The 18,167-nt window shown below is 40.8% G+C and overlaps 1 protein-coding gene across 2 annotated transcripts in view; it reads left to right on the forward strand.

The window, feature by feature from the left end:
* Positions 1–18,167, forward strand: part of CHN2 (chimerin 2) — a 338,897-nt gene that overhangs the window by 170,195 nt on the left and 150,535 nt on the right. Inside the window, exon 3 of one of the 2 annotated variants that reach the window (XM_086396433.1) lies at positions 3,472–3,527. In XM_086396433.1, coding sequence (XP_086252559.1) covers positions 3,472–3,527 — 56 coding nt within the window. Of the gene's footprint in view, positions 1–3,471; positions 3,528–17,508; positions 17,597–18,167 lie in introns of those variants that run through there. The other variant, XM_086396434.1, reaches the window with a different exon arrangement.

The following is an 18,167-nucleotide window of genomic DNA, read 5'->3' on the forward strand; positions in this document are numbered from 1 at the left end:
AGCCTATTCCAGTGCTCAGGGTTCTCTTCTGTGTGTAAGGGCCCATGGCGGGGAAGAGCCTGGGACTGATCTGAAACATTGCTGTAGAAGCAGATTCCATCTTCTTGCCCCTTAGTACACAAAATCACCCAAGAAGTGACATTTATTACTGCATTCTGCTTGTGACGTGTGTTTGTTCAACAACAACAAAAAATTCAAGAAACTACATTTTCAAGATTACGTGACATGTTTCAGTTACATTAAATGGGCCTCACGGATATTTGTTTTGTTACAGCCAGTCTTGAGAAGAAGGGACAGGGACTGAAGCTAAGATAGAGTCTAAGGCCCTATTTTTTTTTTCCTATGGCTGCCATTGCAATTGGTTGTCATCTAATTATCTTTATAGAGACATAGAATCCAGATGGCTAACAGGCTTTGTCAGTTTCTGTTGCTTAGAACAGCACCAAGTAGATCTTGTAGCTCACTGAGAAATGGTGATTGATTTCTGATGTGTGCAGCCCAGGGACCAGCAAGGAGAGGTGGCATCTCTGGCTTGAGGAGTTTTCAGGGACCCCCCTCAAAGTTACTCCTGGCTGGAGTAGGACAAACGGCTGTTTCCATTTGTAAGACTGGTGAACAACCACACTTCTCTTTACTCAGAGAATCCCTAGAGTATACAGCTATAGGCTGTAGTTTGTTGACACAGGAGAGGAACTGTCCCTTACATTTCCTCTCCTGTAACCTCTATAACTGTTAATAGCATCTCAATCTTTCCATCTTTCCAGGCCCTTTCCTCCATTCCATTTGCAATCAAACCCTGCCAATCCTCCTCGGCAATCAACTCCCTTCTCATCTGCATTTCCACCAGTGTTGTCCTGACTTACACTTTCAAGATCTCCTTTACATACAATGAAAATACTCTTTTGTTTCCCTGGGCTTCCCACATGGCATTGGGGTAAAGCATCCACCTGCCATTGCAAGAGATGCAAGAGACGTGGGTTTGATCACTGGGTCGGGAAGATCCCCTGGAGTAGGAAATGGCAACCCACTCCATTATCCTAGCCTGGAGAGCCTGGTGGGCTACAGTCCATGGGGTCACAAAGAGTCAGACATGACTGAGCAACTAACACTCTCACTTTCACTTTACATGTGCCAAACCCGGTTCAAAGCACTGAGAATCCCACTGTGGACAGTCCCTGCCCCCAAAGAGCTTATACTTTAGTTAAGGGAGACAGCACTCAAAGTAGACAAATACACTGTGTTGATGGTGATGAGTACCGTGAAGAAACATGAAATGGTGTAAAAGGGAGCAGAGTGGGATGATGATGTGGAATTTTATCCAAGCTGAGCATGTCAGGGAAGACCTGAATGAAGGAGTGGGGAGGGAGCCATCTAAACATCTTGGGAAAAGGCAGTCCAGGTGGATGGAGTAGCAAGTGCAAAGGCCCTGAGGCACAGAAAAACAAACCAGGGCTTTGGAGTCAAAAGGATCCATTTTAGCTTGATGCCCTGGGGCAGATATTTCCCTTCTAGGCACTTATTTCTTCATATAAAATTGAGAATGATAATGATATGTTCTTTCTTCTGAGCTCTTGAGAGGATTCAATAAAACATTGTTCCTGGCATGTAACAGGCACTTGATATGCTGGTTCCCTTCTCTTCTCCCTTCCCCTCCATTCATCGCTAAAGCCTCCAGGTAATGCTGACTGTGGTATCTGTTTTATAGCCGGTGTTCAAATGTTTGCTGATATGAATTACAAAGGTACACATAGCTAAAAATGCTTCTCTCTTATAACAGCTGTACTTCCTTTTCTACCTTCAAGGGAGGCATTAAAAATGGTGTTCACAAAACCGTCCCAGCCATGCCCCCCACATATAACTGCTGGCTTCAAAGGGCGCTGGTGATAGGCAGATAAGAGGAGATAGGATTCTCTGGACATGGGTTCTATAATTGCTCATGAGCTCTGTGATTCTAAGAGATGCCCCGTTTGGTTCCCTTTACACTCATTAACAGCAAAACCCTGCTGAAAACCAGCTAGTTGGTGTTGGGGTTGATCTGAGAGGAATAAAGGATTCCATGAAGGCTCTCTCATGATTTAAGGAGAGTGTGGACTTTACTGGGATTGTCAATAGAGTGTCCAAAACTGTTTCTCTATCTTCAGCCAATTCTTCCTCATGTTTCCTCCTGTACGAGAAGCCTTCTCTGCCCTGTCCCTTACACATGGCTATAGTTACTATTAAGTGTCACAGGCACCATCATTAGTATGGGCAACCTAAGCTTAGAAATGGGATGAATTAAAACCATCTTTATGAGAGTTAGATGATTTTTTCTTTGTGAGGAAGCTGAGTGGTCTACCCTTAATTAGGTAAGAAAATAACCATTTTGAGCTGAATGCTTTGGGGAGCCATCGATACAAAATAAGTTCCATCATTTCTACCTCTGTTTCCACATGACTATCTGTCTTTCAATTAAAATTTCTTTTTTTATTTTTAGACCTAAGAGTAAGCCAGAAATTTTCACTTCTCTTATTACATTTTCTAGAAAGACTTTATACAATTGAATTTTTAACCTTTTGTAGGTGTATTTATGATATGATTCATAGATATACTCAACATTAATTATTCCCTCTTCACGACTCTGAAGATAACATCAAGTAGGTTTATTTTCAGCTCCCATTTCCGTGAAAGTAAAACTTTAAGGTACATGCACAGCTTTTCCTCTTAAGAAAAGTAACCAAACTAGCTAAGCGGCAGAAAGCCACTCATCATAGTTTAATAAATCACAAATAATAGTCTGATAAATTATATTTCTGTATACAATTACCTGCTTTCCTCCATGCCTCAGCCTGAAAGTCTGTCTTTTATACAGGATATAAGAGAGTTGTTATATTTAAGATACTGAAGGGCCCAAGAAAAAGGAATGACAATGGTTGGAAAATAGTCAAGGAGCTAAGAATCCATGGTGATGGGCAGGGCAAAAGTGGAACTCATGAAAAAAGAAATGACTTGGGGCCTCATTCACTCACAGAATCAGTTGTATCTTTGTCTATAACTAACATTTCAGAGAATGCCACTTGTCTTCTAAGGCCATTCTTTCCCTGGTATTCTCATCAGCATTGAGACGGAGGGATCCCATTATGTGATCTTACTACTTAGGTACTCACAAGTAGAATTTCATCTTTAAAATTGTCAAAAGAATTTTAGTCTTATCTAGTCTTCCAAGAAAGCTATAACATGAACAATGCCAGTAACAATTATGCAACTAAATTGTCCTTATGAGAATTTTAAAAAATCAATTTTGCCAGTTTATATTCATTGTGACTCATTTCCATATAAATGATCTGACTTTATTCTGTCTAAAAATAATTTGTTTTTTGGTTGAGAAATTTGCAGTTCTTGAAAGGTAGTTAGGTTGAGCTATTTGAAGCCATGTTGGTATGTGCTGGTTTTTTTTTTTTTTTAATTATAATTCTCTCTTTTTCTGTTTGGCAGTGTATCAGTTACAGCAAGAGGCCCCTCGTCCCAAGAGGATCATTTGTCCTGGGGAGGTCAGTACTCAGCTATTTCCAATACACCTCATTAAATATGATGAATGGTCAGCACTGTGTTCATATTGGAGAGCCTTCAGAGTTACTGAGAGTTGATTTCTATTAATGTTTAAATGTCATCAGATTTAACATCTAAATAATCTATATTTTGAAATCGTGTTATTTGAAAAATACTAACTTATAATAAGAAGTCTTACATTTTTCACCACTGCAGAGGTAAATTAAGCATCTTTTTGTAAACTCCCCAAAATGTGTATTCTGTTTTTTCTTTGCTCATGCAATTTGATACTTTTATTGCCTTTTTTATTATGAAATGCTTCCAGCAGAGAAAATGCAGAGAATGATAAATATCTGGACACTCTCAACACCCATATTTAGCAAACCCCTATGCTTTGTCATATTAAAAAAAAATCCCTATGAGAAGAGTGACTGGGTTTTTATTCTTGGAGATAAGCTTAAAAATATATTGACTCATAAAAATGCTTCCTAGCCATAGAACTTTCCCTGGCCCGCTTTTACTTGTCAGTTCTCTTATCATCTGATGCCAGCAAGATTGGAAAGGCAAGATGAAGGCTCTGTTTTCTGGTTTTATGCTGACCAGTTGCTTTAATAGCCAGACTAAAATCCTTCAAACAAAGGTCTATGGGTCCTTGCTTGGTTTTCTTAGTATGATTTTGCTTAAATACAGAGTAGCAAATTTCTTTTAAAGCTTCACATCTGCCTGATCAGGGGGGAAGACTCTTAATTCCAATAACCTTGAGAGTCATCCTTGACATCAGGACTTTCTGGCAGACTGACTAGATCTGTTTTTTTAATCTGTCTCAAAGACTTAGGTACATATGTACCCACAACCAGAGCCAACTTACTACTGTTTCATAAATGCTTCTACGGGAAGTCTTACTTCTGTGGAAAGGCACTGAAGTTCATCGAGTAGTCTGAATTTTAATAGAGTGAATATTCTCATCCCAGGAGTATCACTTGGGAGGAGAAAATATTTGATCTGAAAGGAAAAATTCAGAATGAGGTCAGATCTTTATTTGGTGGTATGGTCTTGTCTGTCACTTACCCTGCTGACTGATGTCCCTTGGTTTTTCAATAATATCCAAATAAGAGAAGATTGCGATAAATAACAAAATTTTTAATGAGAAGTTTTAATTAGGGTATTTTGGGTGGGCATTAAGAAACAAGTTATTAAAAATTCCTTCAGTCCTACCTTATACTTTATACTACTACTTTATAGTATACTTTATACTTCATATAAAGTTTATACTTTATACTTAGTATTTTGCCATCAGAAAAAAATATAACCATGTATAGGGAGTTAGAGAACTTTCAATGTCTCTATGAAAAGAATGTTTGTGAAATTAGAATTCAACGGAAGTCTCTTCCTCACTCTCTCAGTTGCACCGGCTCTTTGTGACCTTCAGGACTGTAGCCCACCAGGTTTCTCTGTCCATGGAATTCTCCAGGCAAGAATACTGGAATTGGTTGCTATGCCCTCCTCCAGGAGATCTTCCTGACCCAGGGATTGAACGCTAGTCTTCTGTGTCTCCTGCATTGTAGGCAGATTCTTTACCCACTGAGCCATTGGGGAAGCGCACAGTCTCTTCCTAGAGTTATTAATAAAAAGTCTACTTGCAAAGTCTGGCACCAGAACTCGTAACCCAAGGAGATAGTAAATGTTCATTTGTTCATTTATTTTATATGTGTGTATTATATATAATATAGAGGGAGCCTACTCTGTTCTGACTTTCATCTAAGTGTTGGGAATACAGCAAAGAACTTGGCTATTGGTATCTTGAGATTTTATTAATTGCATGTAGTTAAAGGTTTATTTAAGATATTATCTGTGTTTTGGGGTATAAAAGAGAGAAAGAGAGAGAGAATAGAAAGAAAGAAAGAGTCCAAGCACTTCTTTGTTTCTCAAAATCTTGGAATCATGTCCATCATCCTATAAGCCAGGTAGAAGGTTAGCAGTGGAGATGAGTGGATTCAGATTAGCTTCATGAAGGCTCTTCACAGAGTTCTGCTTAAACTCTTCAGATATCCAGTGGGCCGAGGGGCCACTGCCTGTTTCTTTAATGTCACACTTGCATCAGAAGGGAGTGCCCCAGAGGCCTTAGCAGAGCAGAACTGTGTGCCACGAGCCACCACCATCTGCTATGACTGAAGGATATGGCTCACATGCAGCCGTTTTCTTCCTTCTCTCTTGTCTTCTAAACCAAGCTTTTCACCTTTTGACATTTATCAATCTGATTCATTAATAAGTTATGTCTGGTGGATGCTGGATTCCTAGGTAACTTTGCCCCTAGGAATTCCGTATCTCATTTCTGCCAAGAAACCTAACATGAAATGGACGTTCATGGGCTCTATTTCCTCAGCAGGTGGCGCAGGGCCCATCCAGTCAGGCAAGTGTCGGGCAATAAAGGGCCGAAAGTGCTGGAGCGACAGGTGCTGCTGAAATGAGCGCCAGTGTAGCTTCAGGGCCCTTTGTCCTTCCGTGCAAATAATTCCTGCACACATTGCTCAGTCTCCCAGGACTTGGCCTCCTCCTAGTGAAGGCCCCTCTTGGATGCTGGGGAAGCCATTGCTTCTGCTGCAGAGGATGTTTGAGCAGACAGCTCTGTGCCTTGTTGTACACCTGTGTGCTCAAGGGGCGTGCCTAATGAAGACAGAAAGCCTTTCAGCTTGAGTGTGTGGCCAGAGAGACTGAAGCTTTATTAACATATTTACATGAAGCCGTAAAAGCTGTTTCCTTTGAAAACCCTTCTCCTGTCAGCCACCTTGTCCCTGGCATGCCACACCGGCCATGTTGCTCCAACACACTCCATCTATTTTGTTTCTCTGATGACTAATAACCTCCCAGGCTGTGGGCCTCTCTCAGGTCTGGGTCCTCCCACTGAATGTGATAAATTCCACATTAGAGCACCAAGCGAGTCTGCAGTTACCAAGTCATGGAACACTGTTGTTCAAGGGTTACAGACACAGGCCAACCTGACTTGCATGCTTGGTGGCTCTCGATGAATACTGACCACCTAGTGGACTTTGTTGGAGAAGTTGCAGATCAAGGGTACAGACTGATTGAACAGGTGAAATCCAGTAAGCTTTGCAAACCCAGGAAGGGGAGCCTGGCTGCACAGTCACTTGAACTTGTCTGCAATCCTTGTTCTACCACTTTCTAGCTACTTGAGTTAGAGCCAAGCACCTACTCTTCTCCAAGGGATCAGGTCTACCCCCAGGGCAAACAGCTACTTTGCAGGGTGTTATAAGTGGGATCTATGCGTCAAGCATCTAGAATGGTGCCTGCACACTGTGGATACTCAGTGTTGACTCATGACAGATTCAGAAATCTGTGAAGAGCAAGTTCTGAGAGAGTCATTAGGGACATAGTCAGAGCAAGGACAGTATTTGCTGGATGTGAAAGCAAGAAAGGCAGTGCTCAAGAACAAAGCAAGGTGCCTGGGTCAGGGATTGAGCCTCAAGGTAAAAAGATACTGAGGATGAGGGACAGAGTACAAGCTGAACGACAGCTGTGGCACTGATTGAGTCGGGTAAGGTTAGTTACTGAAATAACAGTCCATTGCTTTCTTGAGATTTATTGCAGTAAATTAATATTTATTGAGCAGCCCAGCACCTGGCCTTCTCTACCAGCATTTTCTGAGTGTTCCATGCCAAGAGATGCAAAACATCTTCCAGGATGCAAAATTTCACTTCCCCTTTCTGTCAATTGTCAACCAGTCATCTCCTAAGCATTTTTTAATTACCAAACGGGTACCTGGGTGGTCTGCCAGAAATTGTGCAGAATATTGACTCTCAAATGTGTGTCTCTAGCTGAGACCTCTCCTGTGGGCTCCAAACACCTCGCTCCATCTGCCTACATGATCTTTTCAAGTAAATGTCCTACAGGTCATCTCTAGTCTAGTGTTCAAAGGAGAACTTTGAACAAGGACAAAGAATAACTTTGAACAAGAACAACTTTGTCCTTGGACCCCACTCCATTAAACGACACCTAACTTCAGAGACCTGAATGCCTATTTTTCCCACATTCACCCTTTTCTCATAGCAAGTTTCGATTTTGCCTCCAAATATATTTGGCATTTGTCACTGTTCTCTGTCGCCAGGACTACCCTGTGGTTTGGCTCATCGTCGTTTCTTACCTGGATTATTTTTTAAATCTATTCATTTGGCTGCACTGGGTCTAGGCTGCAGTATGCAGACTCTTAGTTGTGGCATGTGGGATCTAGTTCCCTGCTGCTGCTGCTGCTAAGTCGCTTCAGTCGTGTCTGACTCTGTGCGACCCTATAGACGGCAGCCCACCAGGCTCCCCCGTCCCTGGGATTCTCCAGGCAAGAACACTGGAGTGGGTTGCCATTTCCTTCTCCAGTGCATGAAAGTGAAAAGAGAAAGTGAACAGGGGTCAAACCCCAGCCCACTGCATTGGGAGCACAGGGTCTAAGCCACTGGACCACCAGAGAAATCCCTCTTACCTGGATTATTGCCACTCAGCAGCCTCCAGTTTCATATCCCTGCTTCCACTGTTGGCACTCTTCCTGATACACACACACACACACACACACACACACACACCATTCTTCAAACAGGAGCCCAAACCATCACTGTTAGGTATAAATCCAATAGCTTCCCTTCACTCTTAAAAGGAAGACCTCACCCTGCCTATGCGCCCTGGTGTGGCTGCTGCCTTCCTCACAGTCCTGTCTGTACCACGATTCTCTGGGCACACTGCCTTGCAGCCCCATTAGTTCTTGCTCCCATCCATCAAACAGACCACAGTGCCCCTGCCACAGGGCCTTTGCATTTGCCCTTTGCCTGAAATTCTTGTCCTTGAGTTTTCTACATGTCCAGATTTCAGATCAAACTTTATCTAATAACTGAAGCCCTTCTTGAGCCCCCTAAAAATTAGTACCTACAGATCTCTTTCATATCACCCTGTTTGTTTTGTTTATATAGTTAATACAATCTCTAATACACTTTTGATCATATTTAATTGTTTCCTTGTTGTCTGTACATCTTTCTCAGAAGAATACAAAAACCAGAGACATCACTAGTCTTAATCATGGGTACTTGCCTAGTATTGAGCCCAGAGCCAAGCAGCAGTGGGCAGTCAGTAAATATATGGTAAAATGATGAAAAAAAGAGACTTTTGTCTTAAGGAATTTTGAACTCTCAGACTGTTACTAATAGCATATCAGATTTACTCCATGCTGTTATTAGGGGAGTCAGTTGGACTTTTGGCTGTTGTTAACGTTCTTACATAAGCACAGACTAATATTTTTTCCTGCAACATTCTAAATTTCTTTTTGACTTTTCCAAAAGGCCAAAATGTTAAGATTTACTTGTATGACTAAAGTCAAGTTCCTCAGAATTAAATAAAGAATACAAAATATGCAGAAATTCTTTTGTGACTGTAAATGATTTGGTGTCTTATGTCATTCTTTTTTGAAATTGCTGTAGTGAATATGGGATTCTAAAAGGCAATTTCAAAAAAGGGAAATAAATTACATACTATCATTTTAAGTTGTTCTCCATTTTATGCAGCTTTACTCCCCCTCTCCCTTACCATAGAATAATTTATTTTGGAAAAAATATTTTAATGCAACAGTGAATTCTAGAACTGAGGTTTCTAGCATTTATGATCAGAACCAGTTTTTTTTTTTTTTTTCTTGATTATCAGAAGTTAAGCCAAATACGGAGGATAGTGATCTACTTTAAATTTTTAGCAGTAATCCCTTATTTTACCTCCTAGTGATTAGTACTCACTTTTTAAATATTACCTTTTGTGCCCCTTCTCCTTTTCTGTGCATTTTCTCTAGTTTTTGGTGTTTGTAAATAGCTACCCATTTAATCTCTTCTACTTTATTTGTGAAAACTGTTGTTTTAAGCCTGCAAAAGCATTTCATCATTAAACTTTTTAAAATTTGGTTCACCATGCCTAGATTTCACAGTCTCACAATCTTGTCGCTTTAGGTATTTGTCTTGTCCTGGGCATGTCTGGAAGATCTTAACCAGCCATGTTGATTGGCTGTATCATTCTCAGCTAACTCTGCTGCTGCTGCTGCATCACTGCAGTCGTGTCTAACTCTGTGCGACCCCATAGCCAGCAGCCCACAGGCTCCCCCGTCCCTGGGATTCTCCAGGCAAGAACACTGGAGTGGGTTGCCATTTCCTTCTCCAATGCATGCAAGTGAAAAGTGAAAGTGAAGTCGCTCAGTCGTGTCCGACCCTCAGCGACCCCATGGACTGCAGCCCACCAGGCTCCTCCGTCCATGGGATTTTTCCAGGCAAGAGTACTGGAGTGGGGTGCCATTGCCTGCTCCACTCAACTAACTCAGTACATTTCAAATCACAGGTTTAAAATAAACTCAGAGAGGTTTTCTAATATTCTACCATCCTCCCCACTTTCTTCTTCTATTCATTGAAAATAAGTGTTTTTGAGCAAATGTACATCAGAGCAAACAAGAAAAGTCTACTGCTTCAAGACATCAAGATAAGCTATGTCTTTAATGTAATGAGATTGATTCTATAAGCCACAAACAAAAACCAATCCCATTACCTTTTAATTGGCTTTATGTGTAGTAATCAGAAGGCTATTCCTTCCCTGATCAGAAATATTTCTCTTTTTTTCATCCTAGACTTTCTCCACCAGTCTCTTTTTCCCTCCTTAATATTGACACAACCTAGAATAAAGGGCGCTTGCCATCATTATTCCTTTCAGACTTTCATCTCACTCCCTAACACAGTAAAGCTTTTTGCTTGATGTGATTTTATCCTGCTTGGCTTGTAGACCCACTGTTGTAAAGGGGGAAAACCTTCTCATAAAACTAATGTTTAAAAATTTTTTAGACATATGAGTTTTATTGTTTTCTAAAGTTAGAACTAAGAGTTTTGCACTTCTTTAAATAAAAAGCTTCTTTTTTATTAGCAAGTGATGCTGTCTACCAAAATACATGACCTTCCTTCCAAATTTACTCTTTGGAATATTTTGAATTTCTTCTAATAGGGCATAGACTTTGCACATTTGCACCTAGAAAATATTTATTCATTTCCAAGGTGATGGCGTGAGCAGAGGATAAGGGCTCTTGAGGACAAGCTGCTATAGAATTTAGAGGCTCAGGAGCTCTGAGTCGAGGGGACAGATGACTAAACTTCGAGAGGGCTGCCAAGGAACATCCATGTAAGGTGGGTATGAACTGAGGCAAAAGTGGAAGGTTTTTTCCCTTAAAACAGAATAAGGAAAATGAAGGAGAGTTAACAGTGATTGATAATTTGTAACATTTCTTAAGGAGTTACTTGTTTTAGTCCTTGAGTCATGTCCAGCTCTTTTGCAAACCCGTGGACTGTGTTGGCCAGGCTTCTCTGTCCATGGGATTTCCCAGGCCAGAATACCAGAGTGGATTGCTGTTTCTTTCTCCAGGGGATCTTCCCAACCGAGGGATCAAACCTGCATCTGCATTGCAGGCAGATTCTTCACTGCTGAGCCTGAGAAGCTACTAGTAGAGATGAGTTACTACATTGTGTGCATGCATGCTAAGTCACTTCATTTGTATCTGACTCTACGACCCCATGAACTGTAGCTCACCAGGCTCCTCTGCCCATAGGATTCTCCAGGCAAGGATTCTGGAGTGGGTTGCCATGTCCTCCTCCAGGAAATTTTCCCAACCCAGGGATTAAATGCACATTTCTTATATCTCCTTCATTGGCAGGCAGATTCTTTTACCACCAGCACCACCTAGGAAGCCCACATTGTGTAGTTAGTGCTTTGTTTTGTTTTTTAGAAAGGAATAACTGACAGCATCATGGATTCTGTCATCTTCACTTAGTCTGTGATAGCTATAACCCAAGATACCATCACTCACAGATGGGGGCAGGAGAGGGGTGGTCCTGACTGAGGGCATGGTGGTTATGAGGTAATGCCCCCATACCAATAGCTGTCTAGATGGCATGTCTGCTGTGTGACTCAGAGGTCAGGCCCATCAAAATTTCAGGTGTGGCCAGGACCGTCTGGGATAGGTACATAGCGCTGGATGCACAAGTGAGATTTTAAAGACATGCTTCACATTTGACTCATCTGGTTAAACATTAACTGAGAAATAATGCTCATAAAGGCAGTTACACTTTGCCCCGAGCAAGCCATGTTTCCTAGAGTAGTGTGGTCTGGCTAACCAAGCAGTGAGATGTTTGGAAAAAAAAAGAAAAACGCACGGATGGCACCGTCTCAGACTGTGCAGATTTGACTGTGGCGACTATACGGGATATTGCCTAATTATTTACTGCTGTCCATCTTTCCATAGTAATGAGTGCTAACACATATGAGTGACTTACTGCACACCGAGCGCTGGGTTGAAAAGTTTCACATACGTAATTTCTCATAACAGTGCCATGCGATTGTTATCTGTCTCATTTTACAAGAGGAAATGAGACAAAGAGCACAGGAAGGGCAGAGCCAGTCAGTCTCAGATGGTCCAAATCCAGGACTTGGCTTCTAACCCAGTGATTTTGAAAGTGTGGTCCCAAGACCAGCAGCAGCAGCAGCAGCATCACCAGGGAACCTGTCAGAAATGCGGATTCTTCTGGCCCACCCCAGACCAACGGTCTGGGTCTTAACAAACCCTGCTGGTCATCCTGATGTTTGCTCAAGTGTGAGGACCGCTGCTGGAGCCATTGTTCTCACTTCCTCTACTTTCTTTTTTGTTTTTAATTGAAGCATAGTTGATTTATAATGTTGTGCTAGTTTCTGGAGTATAGCAAAGTTATTCCATTTTACAAATATGTAATATATATATTCTTTTTCAGAGTCTTTTCCATTACAGGTCATTAAAAGATATTGAATATAGTTCTTGTGCTATACAGTAAATCCTTGTTGTTTATCTGTTTTATATATAGTAGTGTGCCTCTGTTAGTCCCAAGCTTCTAATTTATTCCTCCCTTGCTTTCCCCTTAGGTAACCATAGTTTTATTTCTATATCTGTGAGTCAGTTTCTGTTTTGTAAATAAGTTCATTTTTATCATTATTTTAGATTCCATATATAAGTAATATACGGTATTTGTCTTTATCTTTTTGACTTACTTCACTTAGTATTTAATATGATCATCTCTAGATCCCTCCATGTTGCTGCAATGGCATCATTTCATTCTTTTTATGGCTAAGTACCTTCCATTTATGTATGTACCAGATCTTCTTTATCCGTTCATCTGTCAATAGACATTTAGGTCGTTCCCATGGGTTGGCTACTGTAAATAGTGCTGCCAGAAGTATTGGGGTGTGTGCAATTTTTCAAGTGAGTCACTCTCTCTACTTTCTGTTTCAAGCTGCTTTCCCTGTACCCTGGAGCAGATAGAAGAATCAAGATGCTTTCTCTCCTGGTGACGTTTACTGTTTGCCCAGCACTGGACTAGACTTTTCATGAACTTCAAAGTCAGTGCCAAGTCATCCCCTGGATGCCTTTTCTTTTCTAGATGTACTTCCTCCTTGATGTTATTTTCCATTCGTTAAAAATATTTTGCCTTTGCCTCTCTTCTTTGCTATGTCTAGCTTTCCCATGCCCTCATCTGTTGCAGGGGCCAAGTATGAATCTTTGTTAGGGGAATGGTCAGTGCTTAATTTAACCTGGTTTTCTACATCCACCGCTCCTTTCCCAAAAAGCTATTCTCCTCAGTCTTATGTTTGTATGACTAATTAACAAAAATGTTCAAATTCAGTTCTAGTCAGGTGATTTGTACTTATGTTCATCCATATTCAATATACATTCTTATGAACTCCAGTTCTTCTTTGATGTTTTCCTTACCTTGCTCAGCTCAGTTCAGTCGCTCAGTTGTGTCTGACTCCTTGCAACTCCACGACCACTGGAAGAACCATAGCTTTGACTAGACGAACCTTTGTTGACAAAGTAATGTCTCTGCTTTTTAATAGGCTGTCATAGCTTTCCTTCCAAGGAGCAAGCGTCTTTAATTGCATGGCTGCAATCACCATCTGCAGTGATTTTGGAGCCCAAAAAAATAAAGTCTCTCACTGTTTCCATTGTTTCCCCATCTATTTGCCATGAAGTGATGGGACCAGATGCCATGATCTTCGTTTTCTGAATGTTAAGCTTTAAGCCAACTTTTTCACTCTCCACTTTCACCTTCATCAAGAGGCTTTTGAGTTCCTCTTCACTTTCTGCCATAAGGGTGGTGTCATCTGCATATCTGAGGTTATTGATATTTCTCCCAGCAATCTTGATTCCAGCTGTGTTTCATCCAGCCCAACGTTTCTCATGATGTACTCTGCATATAAGTTAAATAAGCAGGGTGACAATATACAACCTTGATGTACTCCTTTCCCTATTTGGAACCAGTCTGTTGTTCCATGTCCAGTTCTAACTGTTGTTTCTTGACCTTCATACAGATTTCTCAGGAGGGAGGTCAGGTGGTCTGATATTCCCATCTCTTTAAGAATTTTCCACAGTTTGTTGTGATCCACATAGTCAAAGGCTTACCTAGTAGATGTGTACAAATCCCAGCTAAATTTACTCTTCCTTTCAATGAACCTTTGAATTAATAAAAGTAATAAATCCATTATCATTATGTCAGGAGTACTTTGAAATATATTTCTGTTTTCCAAGTGCTAGTCACTTCACTCAGTGAATCATCTGTGTGCTCATTGAGTAGCTCTCAATTCAGAATTGTAGGCAACTCATTTACCAGTGAAAGCCAGTCCAGTGCTGATGCTGTCTGGGCCGTGCCTCTTTGCCTCAGTCTACCACTCCTTTTGTTGTTCCCAGCTTGATTGGCACCACTGATAATCAATCATCTTTGGCTGTGTCCTCTGACAAGCCACAGTCTTGGAATTAGCTCTCAGTATGCCATATCTCCCTGTCTGGTTGGCAAGAATAGCCAGCTTTGCTTTCGTGATAGTATCTCTTTCTTATTCCTGTTTACAGGGCCAGTGTCATCTCCCCATCTACTGTGGGAGGAAATTAAATATCCTTGGCACAGCCCCACAAAGGCATGCTGGTTACCATCCAGACCTTGTGTCCTCCTAGGTAATTACACATCAGTTGTTTGACGAATTGTTCTTGTATCTCCCTGAGTATTTCTACTGCGTCTATAATTACACTTTTCTGGTTGTCCCTCTGCTCTGCTGTGATCCTCCAAGTTCCATGACTCTCAAAGACCATGTTTAATGATGGTGCAGCAGCACCTTTCAATTCAAGGATGCAGATCAGGTCCCTTAGGGTTTCAGTATTCTTTGATTGTTTAACAGTATAATTCAACCGTTTGCTGTCTTCCTTCACTTTGATTTTTCAAGTTGGCATCAGTAGACCATAGATTAAAACTTAATGATTCTTTCCTCCCTGTGCAGTAAGAGACAGCAGGACGTGAACACAAATAGATGATTTGACCACCATTAAATAAAAAGGCCGTTTGAGGCATTGGCAAATGCCCTGAGTTTTGAGCTAACTATAAGATGTCCTGAAAATGATTTTTGAGAATGGACTCCAATGTGTGTTAGTCTAGAATAGCCATTGGCAAACAATTGTCTACCAGCTATTTTTGTAAATAAAGTTTTATTAGAACACAGCAATGCTCATTCCTTTATGTATTATCTGTGACTGCTTTTATGCTTCATGTTGAGTCCTGGAGACAGATTGTATGGTCCTCAAAGCCTAACATAGTTACTATCTTATTCTTGCCAGAAAAAGTTTCGTGACCCCTAGTCTTGTATTAGAAATAACTTTGAAGAGTTAATACAGGCAAAGCACTCAGAACAGTGACATTTATCTGTGGGAAGTATTGGTCTTTAATTTCTACCATTTCCCAAGCACTTGTATAAATGTTAGCCAGAAGAAGAACTTTAGTTCTGTAGTTTAGGATGGATTTGACCCCAAGTGATTTTGAGAAACATTTTGACCTTCATGTTTAACACTTGTCTATTGGTGAAAGAAGCCCAGGCATTTCCAATAAGAAGTTGTTCTTTCACCTGCTTCCTCATGGCCACTTCTTCCCTGTTAAGAAATGGTAGCCTGTTTAAAAAGGTGGCCCAGCACTCCATAAGCAGGAAATTTAAAAGGTGTGTACAATCTCTTTATTTGGGAACACCATCTGAACATGTAAACTAAGCTCACCTTCTTTAATTTCAGGCCCAAACCATTTGGGGGAAAGAGTGCTGTGTCTGCAACTTACTATGAAATACACCCCCCCACCAAATTTGGATTAGTGGATGGATATAGGGATGAATAAACAGATATATCATAAAGCACATATATATAGCACATATTATAGAATTTAAATAGTGCATATATGGGTGTTGGCTGTTAACTTTTTTCAGCATTTCTGTCTATATGAAAAATTTCATAATTAAATGTCAGAAATAAAGACTAAGTTTATTTGTGCAAGAAGAGCAATGTCTGGCCAAGCTCTGACCCAGGGAACAAAAACAATCTCTGGGGTACGCAGTCCTGAAAGGCAGGAGTGTGGCTCAATGTCAGAGCTGCTGGAAGCACTGTAAGCTCAAGGATTTTTAACATGGAATAATTTGTCAGAAAAAGAATTTGAAAGCAAGGACAAACATGAATAAGGCACTTTCACTCTTATTTATTACCATATTGGGAATTGTTTGGGGGAAATTTCAGAAGTGCTGTTTTTTAGAAGTGCTGAATTAAATAATTTTTTTAAATAATTGAGAAAAGGCTTTTAGATTTTATGGCATCATCACCATAGAGCAAAATGAATACTGGACCTGAAAGCAGCAGCTGGGTTTCAACCTCGAATCTGCTGCTAGCCCTGGGTAGCCCTGGGAGCAGATTAACTTATCACTCCAAACCACAGCTTTCTCATCCATAAAAAGGAGCAAAGATATTAATACATAGTCCACCTTCCTGGTAGAAGAATAAATGTAGAAGCATTCTGAAAGCCATGAGGATGTCACCAGACAATGAGTTCTCAATGGAGCCAGTATCAGGCCCAAGGTGGGGGGTGGTTCTTGAGGGAGCACATAAAAATCTTTACTATTTCAATCTATGAAGCACAGATAAACATATAAAATAGAAGCAGATATACAGTCTATTTGTAGTACTGAAATTTTGCTGGGAAGGAATGATTAGGAAAGAAAAATATGTGTAAAAAGGCTTCAAAGGAAGGTTGTAATACAAACAATATTGAGAATGTTTTGCCAAATAATCTTTAATTTCTACCATCTCCTAAATTATGTTCCCTTTTTCTGCAGGTAGGTTAATTTTATCCATCAGTTTGAGCACATTCAATTGAATACTTGGATTGAATACTTACATTTGAATTTTTTCTTTCTAGGAGAGAGTTAAAAAAAATACTTCTGGGAAGAAGAATAAAACTGATGGACATTCTTTGCCTTTTCCAAAGTACATATAGTACCACTTAACCCAAATACCATTAGGCTTTGAAGGAAGGAATTTGCTAACAGGAATGAGGAATTAAATGAGCGTACTCACCCAATCTTTTTTGCCTCCTAGAAATTTATCAGCAGCGTTAGTTTTCCCTTGATTTAATTCAGTTCAATTGCATACTTCAAGCTCTTTGAGCCTAAGAGGTATGTGGAGAATTTAAAGAGAGTTCCAAGGAGAGTAATGAAGATGAATTAAGGATCGGAAAATAGGATCTGTTGGGAAAGATTCAAAGAACAAGGATTATTTAGTGTGAGGAAGAACAGGCAATCAGGTGGCTTCTAATAGTGGAAACCTGCTCCTTGGGAGAATATTCTCAGGTTCTTATCTGCCCTGAAGACCAAAGGAAGGGGAAGAGTGTATTTGAAGCAAGAGGGGCATGAGATTAGATATCAAGATAAAATATCTGTCCATGATGGAATCCTAGACTCTGACAAACCTTGATGGTATTTTTAAAAATAAAGTGCCTGTCTGTAGGAAGTTATCAGGAGAAGAAACAAGTAAGCCCTTTACGTTTTATTTTCTTGCCCTGGTCAGAGGCTGGCCAGCCAACCTGGCCTGTGTGGTCTCCGTGGCATTCGGCTTGATGGGAGGAAAGTTATTATTCCTGGAGCTGTGGCTTCAGGATGGCAGAGTATGAGTACCAAGCCCCAGGTAAGATAGCAGACTTAGAGCAATACACCCAATTGCTTTGTCCATACAAGCAGGGCTGAAAGTGGGTGTTGGGAGCCCACACGTAGAGCCAGGGAATCAGTGTCAGGGAAGAAGCAGCAAGGAAGAGTGGGTCAAAGTGAGCTGCTGGGAGGGTGATCTGGGCTAGTTAGAGGAGAGAAATGGCCATGGCTAGGCTTTGGGGGCTCTTCAAAGGCTACTGTCAGAGTGGATCAAAATCCATGTAGAAGTCCTAGGAAGGTGTTAATCCCTTCCATGTTTGGGAACATCGTTGGGAAAGTCATTGTTTCCCATCTTAGGTGTGTATCAGAATTTCCTGTGGAGCTTTGTTAACCTCACAGCCACCTTGGCTCCAGCCCTTGAGACTGGGATTTGATGGAAATATCACTTAGGATTCTGTTGTGAGCAACAGAATCAAAACTGGCTAAATTTAGAGGGAAAAAGTAGGAGGGGTGGTGATGGAAATGATTGGAAAGATATGGAGAAATTCCCTGAATGGAAAAAAAAGAGCTAAACAAGGGGCTTTGGGAAGGATCTGTGAATCAGGACATCT

The sequence above is a fragment of the Bos grunniens genome, chromosome 4 (assembly GCF_055505025.1).
Source record: "Bos grunniens cultivar Pamir isolate PY7600 chromosome 4, Bosgru_T2T1.0, whole genome shotgun sequence".
NCBI classification, from domain to species: domain Eukaryota; kingdom Metazoa; phylum Chordata; class Mammalia; order Artiodactyla; family Bovidae; genus Bos; species Bos grunniens.